At 39.3% G+C, this 18,042-nt stretch overlaps 1 protein-coding gene across 5 annotated transcripts in view; it reads right to left on the bottom strand.

Annotated features, from left to right (window-relative positions):
- EFEMP1 (EGF containing fibulin extracellular matrix protein 1) overlaps positions 1–17,839 on the bottom strand; it is a 1,468,010-nt gene extending 1,450,171 nt beyond the window's left edge. Inside the window, exons 1-2 of one of the 5 annotated variants that reach the window (XM_044054759.1) lie at positions 17,703–17,839; positions 17,022–17,110 (exon numbers count right to left, since the gene is read on the bottom strand). In XM_044054759.1, coding sequence (XP_043910694.1) covers positions 17,022–17,102 — 81 coding nt within the window. In that variant the 5' untranslated portion in view covers positions 17,103–17,110; positions 17,703–17,839. Of the gene's footprint in view, positions 1–17,021; positions 17,111–17,331; positions 17,505–17,535 lie in introns of those variants that run through there. The other 4 variants (XM_044054754.1, XM_044054738.1, XM_044054729.1 and 1 more) reach the window with 4 other exon arrangements.
- Between the last annotated feature and the right edge of the window lie 203 nt (positions 17,840–18,042).

Here is an 18,042-nt window from a genome sequence, read left to right on the forward strand (position 1 = left end):
CCTGCCTTGCCTACCTTTTGGCACTGCTCACAGGTCCTGCAGTACCGTTACATCTCTGGAAATTCCAGGCCAATAGAAGTTCTGCATAATACATCTCTTTGTACGTTTTATGCCCATATGACCTGCAAAGGGAATATCATGAGCTATAGCTAGAAGCGCCAGACGGTAGGCTCTAGGCACTACAAACTGCTGTACCCTCTCACCTTCTAGTCCTCCCTCATGGGTCCACTCTCTATACAGTAACCCTTTGTCCCAGTATACAGAATCCCCCTTCCCTTGAGAATCAGGTGCCTCACTAGCTACCTGCCTCAGGCCTTGCAATGTACGGTCTGATAGCTGAGCCCGTCTCAACTCTCTCTTTGTAACCCTTCCCAGCTCCCCTTCCACAGGAAGTCTGGCATCCTCTGACAGCGGTGCCTCACTGTCAGCCTGGGTACTACCACTCACCTCTACCTTTGCAGTGATTCTGTCGAAGGGACCATAAGTACCCACAAGCAGCTGTAGCCCACCTTCAGTCTCATTGCTACAGCATAGCTCCCTCCCTGACGTAACCTCCTCACTCTTCCAGGCTGCAAGTGTGCGGTCTGTCTGGGTCTCCCCCAAGCTTCCAGACCCACATGCTTGTCTCCAAGCCTGACTGCATGTAACTGCATGAGCACATAGTACTGCATTATCAAAATCATTCTCTATCAGGACATCTGCAGGGATATCCTCAAACACACCTACTTGCTGGCTTCCTTTTCACCCTCCCAGTCAAGGTGAACTCTAGCCAAAGGTATATGGAATGGGGTCCCTCCTAAAGCTCTGAGTACTTCAGACTGCCCAGGCAAGTAGTACTCGTCTGTAACCACTGCAGACTTCACAATGGTTATATCAGAGGCTGTGTCTCTCCTAGCAATGGGCTCTTTGCCATTAGGATATAACCTCTGGTGGCAGTTTAGTACCCTTGTTGTCTCAAGACAGCCTACTGTTGGCACTTTGTCCTTCCCACTTACTGGCTCCCTCCTTTTGTCCCCCACCTTGCCTCCATGGACATCTATATGCCACATGGCCCCACTGGTTGCATTCAAAACATTTAATCCTCAGTCCTGGACATATACCTGGACTAGTGGCTTCCCCTGCTACTGTCAGATTCTGTTGGGGAAGTCTGGGCTGCCCACCATGAGTTCCCTTAGACCCATGAGTAGCACTGGGTGTCCCTTTCCTGTGCAGTGATGCTCTGCTTGCAAGGAATAGGTCTCCCTTCTTCCCCAACTCATCTGAAGTAGCACACTGTATATCAGCTAACCAGATACTCATGTCTTCAGGCAAAGTGCTAAGGGCTTGTTCCCTCACCAAAACATCTGCCAGCCCTAGTGGTGACCTGACATCCACTCATCCACCTATGAAAATAAGTGCTTAGTTCAGCAACATATTCACACAGACTTTTATCTGCCTTGTGTCTATACTCACAAAACATTTTCCTATAAGCATTATGTGTTAACTTAAAAAATTCTAGCAAACAATTCTTAACAGCAGTATAATCAAAAGATTCATGATGAGATATCTTGGACAACACAGTTACAACTTTACTATGGAGTAAGGGGGTCAGAAATCGTACCTAGAGTCTTTAGTCAACATCATACTGTTTACATACCCTCTCAAACATATGAATGAAACTATCAAAATTATGCCCCTCTGTAAACTGTGGAAGAAATTTACTGATCTTTTGTGCTTCTGGGGTCCACTTACTCCCTTCCCCATTACCTCCATGACTCTGGCGAAGAGTCAGCATCTCCTTTTCTTGCTGCCTCTGGCTCTCCTTCTCCACAGCTTCCATTTCCAAATGACTGGCCTCCAACTCAAGTCTCTTTAGCTCCAGATGGATTTTTAAGTCCTCTGCAGAAAGGCTGAGTTGTCCATTCTCTGAGTGTTGTACATCTCCACGGCCAGTCTGATCATCCTCCTGATTGCTGTTTTCTGATGCAGCTGTGACCAAAGCTGCAGTCAAGCCTGTCTTAGTCAGGTTTCCATGCACCAGTCCTTTAGCCTGGCACATCTTAGCCAACTGGCTCCTTGTCAGCTTGCCATACTGCTTGCCTGCTCTCCCTGACTAACTAAGCTAAGAAAAGAAATAAAACAATTGTGATCTGAACTCTGAATATTCATTGCGTGGATTATTTAGAGCACAAAAACACTTTCAGTGATTACTGTACACAAGCTACAGGAATTCACTACCCATGCCAATACAAGCCAATTAGTATGTGATGTGGCTAACTCACCACACTCAAACAATTAATATTTTGATGTGGATATCCCACCACTGCTAAACAATTAATATGCTGTGTGAATATCCCACCACAGCCAACCAATTAATATGAGACGCCCATGCACTGGCCCAGTAATCAAGGAGTCTCAATCCTCACCACTAGCACCGGTGAGGGGCATGCACACTGGGAAGGATAACAAGTACATACACACAGTAAAGTACAATTTCCCTTAGGAGCACACAGAGATCACAGTCAGTCTGGGGCTGGTTTATCCCTTTCTCTACAGATCCCCAATAAGACTCCCCACTGGCACAGCTACAGGGTTCAGATCACAGACAAGTAGACAAGCCAAAACCCTCTAGTGCCCTCTCTGTCCAACCAGTGCTTTGTGTCCTTGCCCAAGTAGCTGACACACACACACTTTGAGATCTGGTTTATATACAAATACACAGACACACCTGGGGAAGGCTGGCACAGGTTTTCCAGCTATGCCACCTCCTGCCAGGCTATAAGGTAGTAATCACTGCCAATAACTACTCTTATCCACTACTAATAGGGCCCTTCCCAAAAGGTGACCAATTTCACTGTGTAATATTACTGTTATCCAAATAACATGACCCAGGGCTAAAGCTACCGGAGTGGCTTGAACATTACCACCAAATACATGCAAAGTACTCTCAGAGCTTACATTATCTTTACACAAAACAGCCACAGTTCAAAGGTTTATAAATATTTAATAATAAATAATAAAAACACAAAACAATACTTATTACTTCAACACACTGTTATTACAGAGTTCAGACAAATGCTTTAAAATAATACTGTAGAATAGTCTGACATAACTATAGAAAACAGCTAGACCAATCTGGCTAAATCCACATCTAACTCTAAGAGAAATACTAAGATCTAAGATCCTGCTTACAGAGCAAAGGCAGAGTGCTGGTAAGTTGATGTGTTCAGGTTCAGACAAAATCCAAAATGCTCTCCTTTTTTTCTGTCCTTAAATTGATAACACAGTACTGCTGAGTCATTTTAGATTACATCATTCTTAACAGTTCTGATTTAGTCTCCCAGGCTCACAGAACTTAACATTTACATTTCTTCTTGTAATCTGCACCTGCAGGAAGCCACAGCAATAAAATACATTTTACATGTAAAATCTAGTAAATTAACTCTTGTCCTGAAGCAACAGAAAGAATGTCTTAGTCCAGACCAGTACGAGCTTGAGATCAATCATACAATGCTTTACTTAGCTTTCTTCCACCAGGGTGCACTGTGGTTACATTTTTGAAGCTCAGAACATATAACAGTTTTCTTACATTTGTTAACAGCCTGTGGATTACATTAATATTTGCAAATGACATAGAATTATTTACCAAATTCTATCTAGCTAGGCTGGCAGCCTTCACACTATCCTTCATAAGTGTGCATTCATTACTGCTGTGAATACACTATTCAGAATAAGTCCATCAAAATCAAAGTGTAATTTTTCCAACATCTGTGTTGAAATACCTGTTGGTGTGTAATGGTACTCTAGGCATTTTCTGTTCTCTGTCATAACAAAAAATCCTGAACACATTCTCAATTTCTTCTAACTGGCCGCTAAACTACCCTTTCAGCTAGTGATTTATTGTTTTACAGTGGTGGGGTGACCTTAATAGAGTTCTTCCAATTCAGCTTTTATACAGTTGTTATGGAAGTATTACTTGAGTGCTCAGGAAAACACATCTTTTTTCCACATAAAGTTTGGTTCTTCTGTTAAGAAATATTTTCTAACTGTTATCAGCATTTGTGTGGTGGCTCACATTGTTCCAAACCAACCTTATAAAACATCACATGTAGCATGTCTGCATCAGTTCTATGTATTTATGCAATCAAACATGAATAAACACGAATGTCCTCAAAATTTTTCTCAACCAAAATGCTCTTCTATGTTGTGATTACCCTCTAACTCTATAAAAAATATTATTCAAAACAGCCATTAGCATTGCCATAACACATAGAAACTCTGTACTCTGCTAGTCATAGGCTGATGACATTGCAGCCAATGCCTGGATTGTTGTTTCAGACCTGGTATGCAAAATCTTATGCTCCCCAAATAATGTTATAAAATTTTAAAGTCTGTAATCAACCTGAATTTTCTGCCCAGATATACTGACAGAATTTCTTTACTCCAAACATTAAAGAAAATACCTACTTCACAGTTTAAAAACAGTTTTTCTCACAGTAAGAGAAAGGGTGCCTGACTTCTTCTTTCAGTTGCTCCCATTAGGGGTCGCCACAGCGGATCATCTGTTTCCATTTCTTCCTGTCCTCTGCATCTTGCTCTGTCACACCAATCACCTGCATGTCCTCTCTCACCATATCCATAAACCTTATCTTAGGCCTTCCTCTTTTCCTGTTACCTGGCAGCTTCATCCTTAGCATCTTTTTCCCAATATACTCTGCATCCCTCCTCAGCACATGTCCAAGCCAATGTAATCTTGCCTCTCTGGCTTTGTCTCCAAACTTTCCAACCTGGGCTCACCCTCTAATAAACTCATTCCTAATCCTGTTCACCCTCGTCACACCCAGTGCAAATCTTAACATCTTTAACTCTGCCATGTCCAGCTCTGACTCCTGCCTTTTTGTCAATGCCACTGTCTCCAACCCATATAACATAGCTGGTCTCACTACCCTCTTGTAGACCTTCCTTTTCACTCTTACTGGTACTCGTCTGTCACAAATCACTCCTGAAACTCTTCTCCACCTACTCCATCCTGTCTGTACACACTTCTTCACTTCTCTTCCACACTCACCATTACTCTGAACTGTTGATCCCAAGTACTTACACTCATCCACCTTCGCCACCTCTACTCCTTGCATCCTCACCATTCCTCTATCCTCCCTCTCATTCACACACATATATTCTGTCTTAGTCCAGCTGACCTTCATTCCTCTTCTTTCTAGAGCATATCTCCACCTCTCCAGGGTCTCCTCCACCTGTTCCATACTCTCACTACAGATCACAATGCCATCTGCAAACATCATAGCCCACGGGGACTCCTGTCTGATGTCATCTGTCAACCTGTCCATCACCACTGCAAATAAGAAAGGGCTCAGAGCTGATCCTTGAGGTAATCCCACCTCCACCTTAAACGCATCCGTCACTCCCACTGTAGACCTCACCGCTGTCACACTACCCTCGTACATATCCTGTACCACTCTTACATACTTCTGACACTCCCGACTTCCACATACAATACCACAACTCCTCTCTAACCACCCTGTCATATGCTTTCTCTAAGTCCACAATGACACAATGTAACTCCTTCTGACCTTCTCTATACTTTTCCATCAACCCTCTCAGAGGAAACATCGCATCTGTAGTGCTCTTTCCTGGCATGAAACCATACTGCTGATCACTAATCATCACCTCCCTTCTTAACCTAGCTTCCACTACTCTTCCCTATAACTTCAGGCTGTGACTGATCAATTTAATCTCTCTGTAGTTACTACATCGCTGCACATCACCCTTATTCTGAAAAATCGGTACCAAAACACTTTTTCTCCATTCCTCAGGCATTCTCTCACTTTCCAAGATTTCATTAAACAATCTAGTTAAAAACTCCACTGCCATTTCACCTAAACATCTCCATGCTTCCACAGGTATGTCATCTGGACCAACAGCCTTTCCATTCTTCATCCTCTTCATAGCTATCCACTGCACTTTATGATTCATTATCTGCACATCATCCAACCCTCTCTCCCGCTCATTCTCTTCATTCATCAGCCCCTCAAAGTACTCTTTCCATCTGCTCAACACACTCTCCTCACTTGTGAGTGCGTTTCCCTCATTATCCTTTATCACCCTTACCTGCTGCACGTCTTTCCTAGCTTGGTCCGTCTTGCCAATCGATACAGGTCCAAGAGAAAGGGCGACTGACGTGAAAGCCTTATAGTTTCACAGATAATCACTAAGCATGCAGTGATGAAGATCATTGAGCAGCCTATCCCAATAACCCAAGAGAACTGCCTGGTTAAGTGCATTGCTCAGTATCACACAACAGGTAACGGAAGAGTCAAACCCTAGAGTACAAGAAGCAGCTCATTAACAATCATGGCCTTAATCCTCTGTGCTAACTGCCAGACACTTGCTTACTCTGCTAAAAGTGTAACATGCTGAATTACTTCACCTACAGTATTAGCCATTAATAAAATGTTGCTCTACGTGGCTTTATTATTCTCTGAATCACATTACAACACTGTCATTATATTGGACACTGTACTATCACCCAAACAGCACTAGTGGCAGTAACTTTTATGAATCTCAGTTATTGCCTTTAACAACATTGACCGATACAATTTCATTAATGTCAGAACACAAATATTGAACAATGAGACAAGACTGAAAGATAGGATGCATATCTGTATTTTTATTTCTACATAATGACATGACATACTGAAATTAGAATACAATGAATGTTTTGGTTTGAGTAAGATAATTACTGAAAACAAAAAAAGTCATAAATTGAGTAAAACATATTTAAATGGAATGCAATTCAAAGCACAGTTCCATAAAATAGCCCACACTTTACTCTTGCTTAAGTTTGGATCATATTCCACCCAATAAGATAAATGAAATATGTAATGATTTTAAATTTCATTTATGGTAAACTTATTAATGAGTTACAGCCATTCAGTCAGCAAAGCAATTCAAAAAGCAGCCACTGCATTTTCTTAAGATGCAGTAATGTGTTAATGTCTTCCTTATGACAAACATAATTACTGTTTAAAGAATCACTACTGTTAGACCATGTTCACTGGTAAGAGAGATTCACCCCATATCTGAAAAAGTTTATTTTAGTAATGTTCGCAGTAAATATTCTTGCCACAACAGATTTGCTATCTTTAGCTGGTGTGTATCTCTGACAAATGGACTCTTGTCAGTTATCACAAACAACTATTCTGGTTTAATCAATCATGATGGCTATCAGCTAACTCAGTGGTGCCAAAGGATGAAGCCCTAACTGTGAATCAAATGAAGCAGGATCAACTAGCAACCATGGTGGAAGAGGATCCAACTGGGAAGGCGGGAATCAACAACTAAAAGAATACAGTTGGCACCTTTGTGCAAACAGGTAACCTGTAAATGGTTCATCTCCCAGGCCCATGCTTATGCTTATCAAGGGTGTCAGAACTCGTCAGAGATTTGTGATGCATGGCTAGGCTTAAAAAGGCCCTTGTGGTCTTAGCCTAGTAAACACCTATGAACCTATACACACACACAAACACACATATATATATATATATATGTATGTATGTATGTATTTGTACATGCATACACTACAAACACACACACAATGATTATATATATATATATATATATATATATATATATATATATATATATATATATATATATATATATATATATATTTTTTATTTATTTTATTTTATTTATTTAACATTTGTTGACCGGGAATGTCCGACTAGGTTCCACAGAGCCTGTTTTCAGCGGAGGCCCGGGGAGAAATGCTCCAGATATATTATACACATTTTTATATATATATATATATATATATATTTTATATGTATATATAAATATAAATATATATATATATATATATATATATATATATATATATACACACACACACACACACACACACATATATATATTATACACATATATATTATATATGTATATATAAATATATATATATATATATATATATATATATATATATATATATATATATATCCATTATACATGTGTATATATATATATATATAAATTTATATATATATATATATATATATATATATATATATACATATATATTATATACATATATATTATATATGTGTGTGTGTGTGTACATCACGTACCACTGGGTCTACACTTAGGGGCTGCTTTCTATAATGTAATTAGCAAGGATGTCAGCTTTCCCAAAGGGATTAACAATGCATTTTTTTGCATTTAGCTTTAATACGTGGCTTTGGCACCAATCATTTGTCTGCATTAAACCTATCTGTAGTATATTAACATCGTTGGGGGACTCACTGATTGCTCCCAGTTTGCAATCATCAGAGAACTTGGTCAGCCACAGGCTGCTCAAGTTTTCCTGGACTTCTGAGAAATTTTGAACAGTAAGGGGCCCAACACAGAACCCTGTGGTACACCACTGGTGACTGGTCTTTTGCTGGAGGTGAAGTTACCTACTTTGACAGAATGTGTCCCGTCAGTGAGCCAGTTGGCTACCCATCTAATAATGTAGGGGATAATTCACAATTGTGAGAGTTTCTCTATAACACCCGAGTGGGGAACTGTGTCAAATCCCTTTTCTAGGTCAAGAGGGGTGGTATGCACCATCTTTCCCTTGTCCAGAGCCTTGGTGACTTTCTCAAAGAAGTCAACCATGTTTATCAGGCATTATCAACCTTTAATGAATCTTAAATGGGTTGGGTCCAGAGTCTGGAGATTACCTATGTCCTTGTTAATAAGGTCCATAATGATTCTTTGCATGACCTTGCGGGTGAAGTTAGTCAAGCTTTTGGGCCTCTAATTTCTAGGATTGGTTGATGGTCGCCCTTTGTGCAGGAGGAATATGGTTGCTGTCCTCCATTCCACCAGAACATAACTAGTTCTCAGGCTGTGGTTAAACAGGGATCCATGTAGGTCTGTTAGGCCATGTTTTAAATTGTTGTCTAGTCCCGCTGATGCCACGTTTTTGGCCTTGTAGAGCACCAATATGACCTACTCTCTTGAGATAATAGGCTGAGGAATGGTGGCAAGTATACTTTGGGTGATGACTAGAGGGGGTGGGGAGTGAATTTTTTTCCAAATGTGTCAGCTAGCAGGTTGGCTATTACAGTCAGTGGAGTATGGGACATGCCATCCACAACTAGTTCAGCGCACAGCTAGGTATTTTCTTTTAGGTTTTGTACATAGTTAAAGAATGCCTTGTGATTAACCTTAGCTAGGGAGGCTATTTTTGCTTTGTAATTAACTAAGGAGAACTTGACAAGATCTATAATTTTTTGTTTAAGCTAGAGGGTGAGTTCTTCCTCTGTTGAGCCAGTTACCTCTTGTTCTTGGACATTAGTTTCCTTCTCTTGTTGTGTAGCCTGTTTATACTAGGGGTCCACTAGGGTTACTTGTTTTTTTCAGCAAGACCTGGTTTAATCCAGTCAGATACAGACAATTCTGTACAACTGCTTAAGTGGTTACCCAGCGCATTGGTGTACATTTCTACAGAGCAATCCATGTTATTTAAGTTTGAGGGGGCTTTGAAACTTCTTATACCATCAATTAGTAGGAAGTAATTTGTCTTAGAAAAATTCTTAAGCATTTTTGAGCTTGATGAGGATATCTGGTCTTATAATTACATCAAACAAGACTGATTTATGGTCCAATCTTGCCAGGAAGGACATCACATGGGGGAGGGGGATTCAATGCTCTCCCATGTTAATGAGGACTATGTCCAGGACATTTGAGCCTCTTGTGGGTACGCTGACTAGCTTTTCCAGAGCACTGGCACTGACAAAGTCCAAGAACCTCTGAGCCAGTATGTTTGTGATTGTGTATGTTTTTCCCAGTTGATAGTAGGATAACTCCTGTAAGTCTAGGTATGCAGTATGTATTTCCTGTTTCATGGTGGAGGGATCTATTGCTAGCTGTGATGTGGTAGGGGGCTTTGCCTATAGTTAACTGGACATGAAGTGGCTCAACAGAGTTATACTGTCTGACAAGTCTCGAGGTGTACTTATCTTTAATGAAGATGGATACACCTCCTCCTGTGGTTCTTTCATGCTCAGTTTATAGTCTGAATGTATGGAAGGCATTATAGCCCTGCACAGCTGGGGTATCTTCCAGTTTGTTGAACTATGTCTCGGTGACTGCACAAACATCAACATCTTCCAAAGTGAGAAGTGCTTCCAAGGAGTGCAGTTTCCTGTTTAGACTCCTACATTACGCAGCAGTACCCTGAGCTTATCTAAAGAGGATTTTGTTATGTTGGGAGGTTGGTTATTTTGACACTGCCTAAAAAGGCACAATAGGGATGGCTAATGCCATTGCCATTATCCAAAAAGCCTAGAGACGACAGTGCAGACTATCTCTGGCAAAGCAGCACAGCCTGTCGGCCATGTCTTCCCAGGCTGAATGATATTGGATTCCATTGGACGGACACCAGACGCTAATTGTTAAAGTAAATAATTTTTTTGATTGTATTGTGGTATCATCCTTGGAGAAGGGAGACTGCTGCTTAATGCTAGGCTTATACCTGCTTGTGACACATAACCTGAGATCTCACTCATGTCTCTCTTCATATAGACTAGTAAAGTACATCTCAAGTCATTCATCCCACATGGACAATGACGGAGTCATACCAGTACCTGTGGTAGTGTGACTTGAGTGCTTGAGTGACTTGACGAATTCTGGCACATGGCAGATAGCTAACTGTAACCTGCTCCTTATCCAGCTTGGTAGGGGAACATCTGTATGTCTCAGAATGGAGTCACCTATGAATGGTACATTAGGTTTTGTGTTGTTATGCCTTATGGGCTTAATTGTTGAGACACTGGTGTGTGTGTTATGTGTTGTGGTTGTTTTTGCATTGTTGTGTGTGTCTGTGGTTTCCATTTGGGAGGCGTCTGATCTTTTGGTAAGTTACTAGGAGTTCCTCCCCATATGTGGGTTTATGTGTTGTGTCCTTATTTAGTGTGTGTGTGTGTGTGTGTGTGTGTGTGTGTGTGTGTGTGTGTGTGTGTGTGCTGACAACCATGTCTGACATTCAATTTGTCCTTATGTGAGAGTGTTGCCTCCAATTTCATAGTGTAACTACATCTCTCACAAAGTATTTGTTTCAGGAGTAAGAGGTCGTCAGTGTACAAGAGTCAATTGCTACATTGCCTCAGGATGCCCAAGTCTATCAGGCTGGGCAGAGAGATGATGGGAAGCTGCCCATCCATGAGAGCATGGTCTTACTGCATGTCTTATTAGGAAAGGGAATGGGTTAATTTGACAGGACTATGCTGGTAGTGCCGAAACTACAAGAGGGAACTGTACCTTGTGTAGGTTAAGGTTGATCAATAAGGCAGTATTGCTCAGCACACAAATGAATAGCTCCTAGACCAGCATAAAAGCTTGGAAGGGTTTCACTGACAGCTGTTTAGGGAAATACTGAGCTTCCCAGCTTTTGTGTCTATATAAGGGCACTGCTAACTGCCTTTGCATGGACAGCAGCACCAAGCAAATGCTAGGCTTAAATATGAACAAAGAAAAACAAGTTTTAAGCTAAACACCTATCACAAAAGCACATAATAAGCCTTCCACCAGCAGTCTCTAACTCAGACAGGTTAGATCAGCACACTTTTGCCACAAGGGTGCAGAAAAGGCTTCTTAACATAGAATAACTGGTTTTGTGCCCAAGTGTAACAAGATCACACAACCTATCCACAATAACTCTACAACTAACAGATACAATCTAATACAGTGCAATTAACTACCTAAAGCAGCAGTTTTTTAAAACTGCTAAAGTACAGTCACAGTATATAAGAGAATTGCAAAAAAGATACTTGGAGCCCTTTTGTGTGCTTTCTAGCTCAGACAGACCAGGTAAACATCTACTACCAATGGATGAATAATCCCAGTCCTCTTAATGTAAAAGCACAGTAAAGGAGTGTCAAAAACTGAAATGCTTCTACAAACAAACTTACAAGATACAAAATGTTACCGCAAACAAATATAAAGATAAGTATACTTTAAACAACTTATAAAAGTGTGACTACTGAATAAAAGTTTTTGCTTTGTATAAATGAGCCAAAAGCCACTCAATTGTATAGAATTTGCAAAGGCATTGCAAACAAGATAAGCTGATTAATAAGCCATCCAGCCAGTAAAACTACATGCAGAAATCTCAAGTGTTTCCCCAACCTAAACAGACCAGGCTACTTCCTATTGTACTATATGGTAATTCACTGACCTCTTGATGTAAAAACAAGTGCTTACTAGAGTGTACAAATATACCACTTCATCCAACAGCTAGCTAGATAATACATTCAGAGCAAGTAAATCAGTAGAATAGACAACGAGAAGCAAAATGCAATTTTTCAATATACGCACAAGGAAAGGCAAATAAATAACTCAGATACCAACAGCAGTATAGAAAGGGAGGAGCTTATTAAGCTCGATTTACAGTAGGGGTGGGCAGCTTAAAATCACCAGATTTAAAAAGCAGGTCAACAAACAGGAGGGTGGGTTGGGTAAACGTAGCAGGGAATCACCAGCAGTGCTTTAGTTTATGCAGGCTTGAAATATTTTCAGAAAAATACAAAGTCCCAGAACTTCACTGTGTGTTTAAGTGTCAATCAAATAATTTAACCACTGAAAAAGAAACATGTGAAATGTGCAGCCTAGCTGTCTATCTCTCAAATAGAACAAAAACTCCAGGCCAAGCAGATTTCTTAAACAGAAAACAAAATGGTGAAAGTAAAAGAGTAAGCAGCTTTATCCCTCACAGACAAGACAATATAGGTTTACTTTCCTCACCTAGCAGGGAATCACCAGCAGTGTTTTAATCTATGCAAGCTTGAAATCTTTTCCGAAAAAGACAAAGGCCCAGAAATTCACTGTGTATTTAAGTATCACTCAAACAATTTAACAAATGAAAGACACGTGAAATGTGCAGCCTAGCTAATTTAACTGGCTATCTCTGACATACAACAAAAACACATACTGTATAAATCTGTCAGTTTTGAGGGGGAAACCTCAGAGTCAGTTAATCCTGCATTGAATATAATCCATATATTCATCTGAATATGATAATTATGTAAGATAAGCTAACAATATGGTGTAAAAGCAATGTCCTAATTTTCACCACAAATCTGTGATATTACTTTCGGATTACAATTACACGATGTTCCATAATATCTGGTACGATATTTAACATATCATTATAAAATTCTCCCAGAGCTTTTCAGTAAGTGGAATTAAACAGGATATATAAAACATTTAACCTTCACTTGGACAATTATCACAGAAGCAGGATGAGGATGAACTATAGATCTATGGCATATATTTCATTCAAGTAACACTAACACAATCGTGTTACTGATGGCTGCCTTTGTCATACACAACAGCATCAGTAAGAAGTGAATGACAGGTGATAAGGTCCAACATGAGCCATTATATCAACATCTCCATCAGGTCTACTACTAACAATTTAGTATTTCCATGTTACTCTCTTACTTTGATGACATAAGATGTAAACAAATATGAAGAGAATTATAAGGTACATGACTGCATCTACCAAAGGCTCACAGAAAATTTCAGCTTTGATATCAAGGTGCTATATTTATTGTTTGTATGCAGTATATTTGATTATTTGTTACTTGTCAGTAAGAACTTCAAATTCATTTTGTCCTAAGAAACTGTTGCCATCCTTCTCAGTCCTCTGTCTTTCTTCTATCACATTAACCCGTCTAGCCTCAGACTGCATTCATTTTGAAGCAAACCTTCCACTGTTTCACCTAGATAACAGTACTTCCTTAATCATTAACATTATTTAAATTCCTACATTATATTTTTTATGCTTGCCTTGACTATGAGGAATGCCACCTTCATCTTCTTTCTTTCATACAATGGCAATGCAAGTCCCACACAAGCCTGTAATTTGCTCCTCCACCGTTAACCACCCCATGACTGTATGAGATGTATCCCTAAAAGATGAAAAGGATTGTAATGGGCTCATGTAGATGACGGTATGTTTACTAGCAGATTTAACTTTCACTCATAAGTTTGTATAAATGCACTACATACGTGCAGCTAACATTTATACTACAGGCATCAGCATGTATATACAAGGCCATGTGTGTTATGTATGTTTTCAGTAATAATTTAAGCAGTTACTAACAATATAAATCGTCATATTCTTTGTCCTGTTTTAAATGTTAAGAATCTTAACTTGAAGTTTTAACTATTTCATGAGAGAACACTGATTTTTTTTTTATTACTTTTGGAGATTTTCTACCTGGGTCTCTGCTTAGTTGAACCTATCCAACAATAACTTTCTAAACTGTACTACATTGTTACTTCTTCTATATAGTACTTTTATTAGATGTAGTTTAATAATGTAAACCTTGTTAAATCTTTTTTCAATCGTACAGTGATGCAGCTTTTCTCCCCGAGTCTCTGCTGAAACTGGGCTTTAAGTCCATTTGAACTTTACTGGTAATCAAGTGCAATTACATAAAAACATACATGAAGAAAACTAAAACAGAATACAGTTGTAAGTGCTACAAGTACTGGCTTCTGCCTATCTTCAGTAAATTAATGGTAGCATCCACATAGTTAAACATATGCCATTTACGACTGCTCAGTTAATAGTAATTATTCCTTTCACATATGATCTGAAGTCAAACTGTCCCCAAAGTGCATTCTGCGTACAAAGAGAGGGAATGCCCAGTACTGTGAATGATGACCGAAGACCATCATCACTCTACAGAAATACTGACTGCTTTAAACAAGAGTGCTGCCACATTAAGTAGTTGTTCATGGTCTGGAACTTGTGACCCCCTGATATGCCTTTGCCAGCAAACACACTGTTCTGGAACACTAGGAATTTAAGCAATGCAAACTTCTTATTCTACCATGTTGAAACGTCTGGTAATGCTAACTTAGAAAAATATTCTTATTAATAAGTTATCCAGCACTTCTGTAAGTCCCAAGACAACTATTCCACCAGTCATTTCTGAACCTTTTCAGAATAAAACTTGAAGAAGATTACTTTAGTATGCCTGTTGATTTTACAATCAATCTATTAGCAGAATAAATAACTGTTTTATCCAACCATGATCTACTTTCAGTTACATGTAAGGAAATACTGTTGGCAGGTACAAATTATTGCAAGGTAAAACTGAAAGACAACTTATAACCAGGCAAAAGGTAGGTTTAAGCAGATCTGCTAAAAAAGTATTTAAGAGCAAGTTATATATGACAGGCATAAATAATACTCACTTGCACAAAAGGCATTTCACGTTACAGTCTCTCCTCCTTTTCAGCTGTCATTGTCTGCCTACATAGAACTTCTAAATTTTATCTATCTTTTGAAAGAAATATGATTTTACAGGGGTCAGTTTATCACTACATCTGTTTGCATATGGATATGGATTATTTTTTGCCAAAGTTGTATATTCTGGCAACATACCATTTCTCTCTCTCTCTCTCTTTACTCGTTATGTGATTTAATAATTATGTCTTTGCCAAGATCTTTTAGTTGCTTTCCATTAAGTTTAAGTGTTATGTAAAGTTTTGCCTTGTAACCTGAAACTGAAAATGTCTAGTGGCTTAACAAATAAATACATAAATAAATAAATAGATCAATGATGCCAATAAACAGGACACTGTTATAGACAAGCGATATTTGTAGGAGCAGACTAAGGGTGAGTATATCATTGTCCTTCAGCATTTATAAAAAAGTAAGTAAGACATTCATCACAAAAATGCATACACATGCAGCTTAAAAATGAGTAATACCAGGGATATTTTAACTACCACAGTGTCAGTGGTGGAACAGGTAGCGCACACTCGCCTTTGGTGCTTTAAGACCAGAAGGCTTTCGTTTCTATTTACATCCCAGGTGACTGGACTGCTGACACAGCAGTGCAGCATAGGGGTGCTGGACTTCTGACTGTGTCATCCTTCAGGTGAGACATTAAACTGATGTCTACCTGTTTAAGCTGGTGGTAGCTCAGTTGGATGTAAAAGATCCAATGCCATCTTTCAAAAAGAGCAGGGAAATGTCCCCGATGTTCTGAGAAAATTTCCTCTAGTGGTAGAAGTACCACCTTGGGACTCCCCTGAAAAAAGGCTGCTAGCCTAGTGGGGTTAACCAAGTCCTAGTCAACAAAATATAAATAAATAAAATCAAAATAAAGTTATACATAAGGAACAACTGCTTCAACAAAGAAGTCACAACAAAAAATGTACTCCTTGGAATGGAGTGGTTTGACAGAGATCCAGGACTTCCACACCACCAGGACACACCCAAAAGGGAATGAATGAAAAATAATTCTCATTTGTCAGGAGGATATTTCTGTCTTTACTAGACAGACTATAATCAAGAAATACTTACTCATAAAATAATAATGATCATGGTGGTGGTGATGATATCACATGCTATATAATATTTTACCTTTACTAGGCACTTATGTAGGAGCTGTGTTTCGAACACACACACACAGTATATACTAATATGCATAGTCTACACAAATATATTTACAGACACACAGGTGGGTGTGTGTGTGCATTAAAACATCTAAAAAAAAAAAAAAAAAACATGGAATTTCCCAGTCAACATTGCCAAAATGTAATTTTCTCACCCCATGGGCATAGACGTGAATTTAATTTGCTTAGTCATTTCTTTCTTATGAAATAGCAATTAGGGTTAGGTGCTAGCCAAGCTTACATCCATAACAGTAAAACATTGGCTTACATTCGGCTTTGCTCCTAAAACAGCGCACCTTGTAAGATGTGCCCCTTCAAATATCTATTCCTGCATGTCAAACATACACTTTAAGGGAACATTTAGAGAACAGAAACATGTAATATGAGCCAAATGCAACCCAGACGATTCTGAGCATCTACTTTTTATTTATATTTAATCGGAGTTATTAATTTAATAGAATATGCAGCTGTTTGAGAAGCGTAGCCTCCAAGTGTGTATACTCATCATTCAGTTTATTACAGTGTATGAACGGGCATTATATTTTAAGCTTCCAGTACTTTACCGTATACGTGATGGTGTCTCCTGCTTCCTGCAATCGCACGGTGTGTAGAAGGGCAAGCAACAAAAAAATTCTCGGCAGCATTTCAGTTCCTGCAAGACAAAATACAAGTGTTAAATGAGCTATATGACTATGGGACTCCAGTACACAGAAAACTGTCAAGTGTTGGTTTTAGTGGCACTATAGCTTTGTTACAAATTGTAGAAATAAATCCTTCATCTCTAGATTTGTTCGGCAATATTACTCTTCTTGAACAAACTTAAGTAAATATAATTTAAATAAATATTACATCAACTTTATATATGTTAAATACCTTTAGTACATTAAATACGCACACGGCGATGAGCAGCGCCCGGCAAAATGCATTGCAACTCAAAAAGTTTTGGCTGTTTGAGTTCACGACACATGCCATCGCATTAGACTTATCAATAAATATCTGCAGTAACAGTTCATGAATTATCCATCCTCATTTCATTTGGGGGCAAAAATCACTTAGTATACAAATATGTAAAATTACCAAAAAAAATGAATGTGTATTTCATATACACGAATGGTAAACAGAATAACGAGCACTTCATTGCAAATTTGCATGCATGCAATAGGCACTTATCTTACATTCCCTAACTTTTTCGAACTATAAGTAAATATCAGAATCAGATGAGTCCACACTCACGGGAGCCTCACTTGTTGCTAAGCTACTTCTCGCCCTTGTAGTTGTCAGGTAATGTGCGCTCGTCCTCCACCTCCACTCTTACCATCCCTATTCCCTCCCACGACACTCCGCGGGATCCAGGGAACGCCCCTCCCCTGCAGTGGGATTGGAGTCTGTGTTTACAGCTTGGGAAAGAAACCCCGTAATGCATAGCGCCACCTCAGGCAACTTGGTGTCAAGCTCTTCCACCTCCAGGAGGGTTACGAAAGTGGAAAGGAAAGGCGCCCTTCGTCGTTATCCCCTAAGCAAGCAGAAGTGGTACACATGAAGTTCATGTGCGTGATTTTTTAGGGGAAGTAAAAGTGATAAGTG

This window comes from Protopterus annectens, chromosome 1.part2 (assembly GCF_019279795.1).
Source record: "Protopterus annectens isolate FY-2018-M chromosome 1.part2, PAN1.0, whole genome shotgun sequence".
NCBI classification, from domain to species: domain Eukaryota; kingdom Metazoa; phylum Chordata; order Ceratodontiformes; family Protopteridae; genus Protopterus; species Protopterus annectens.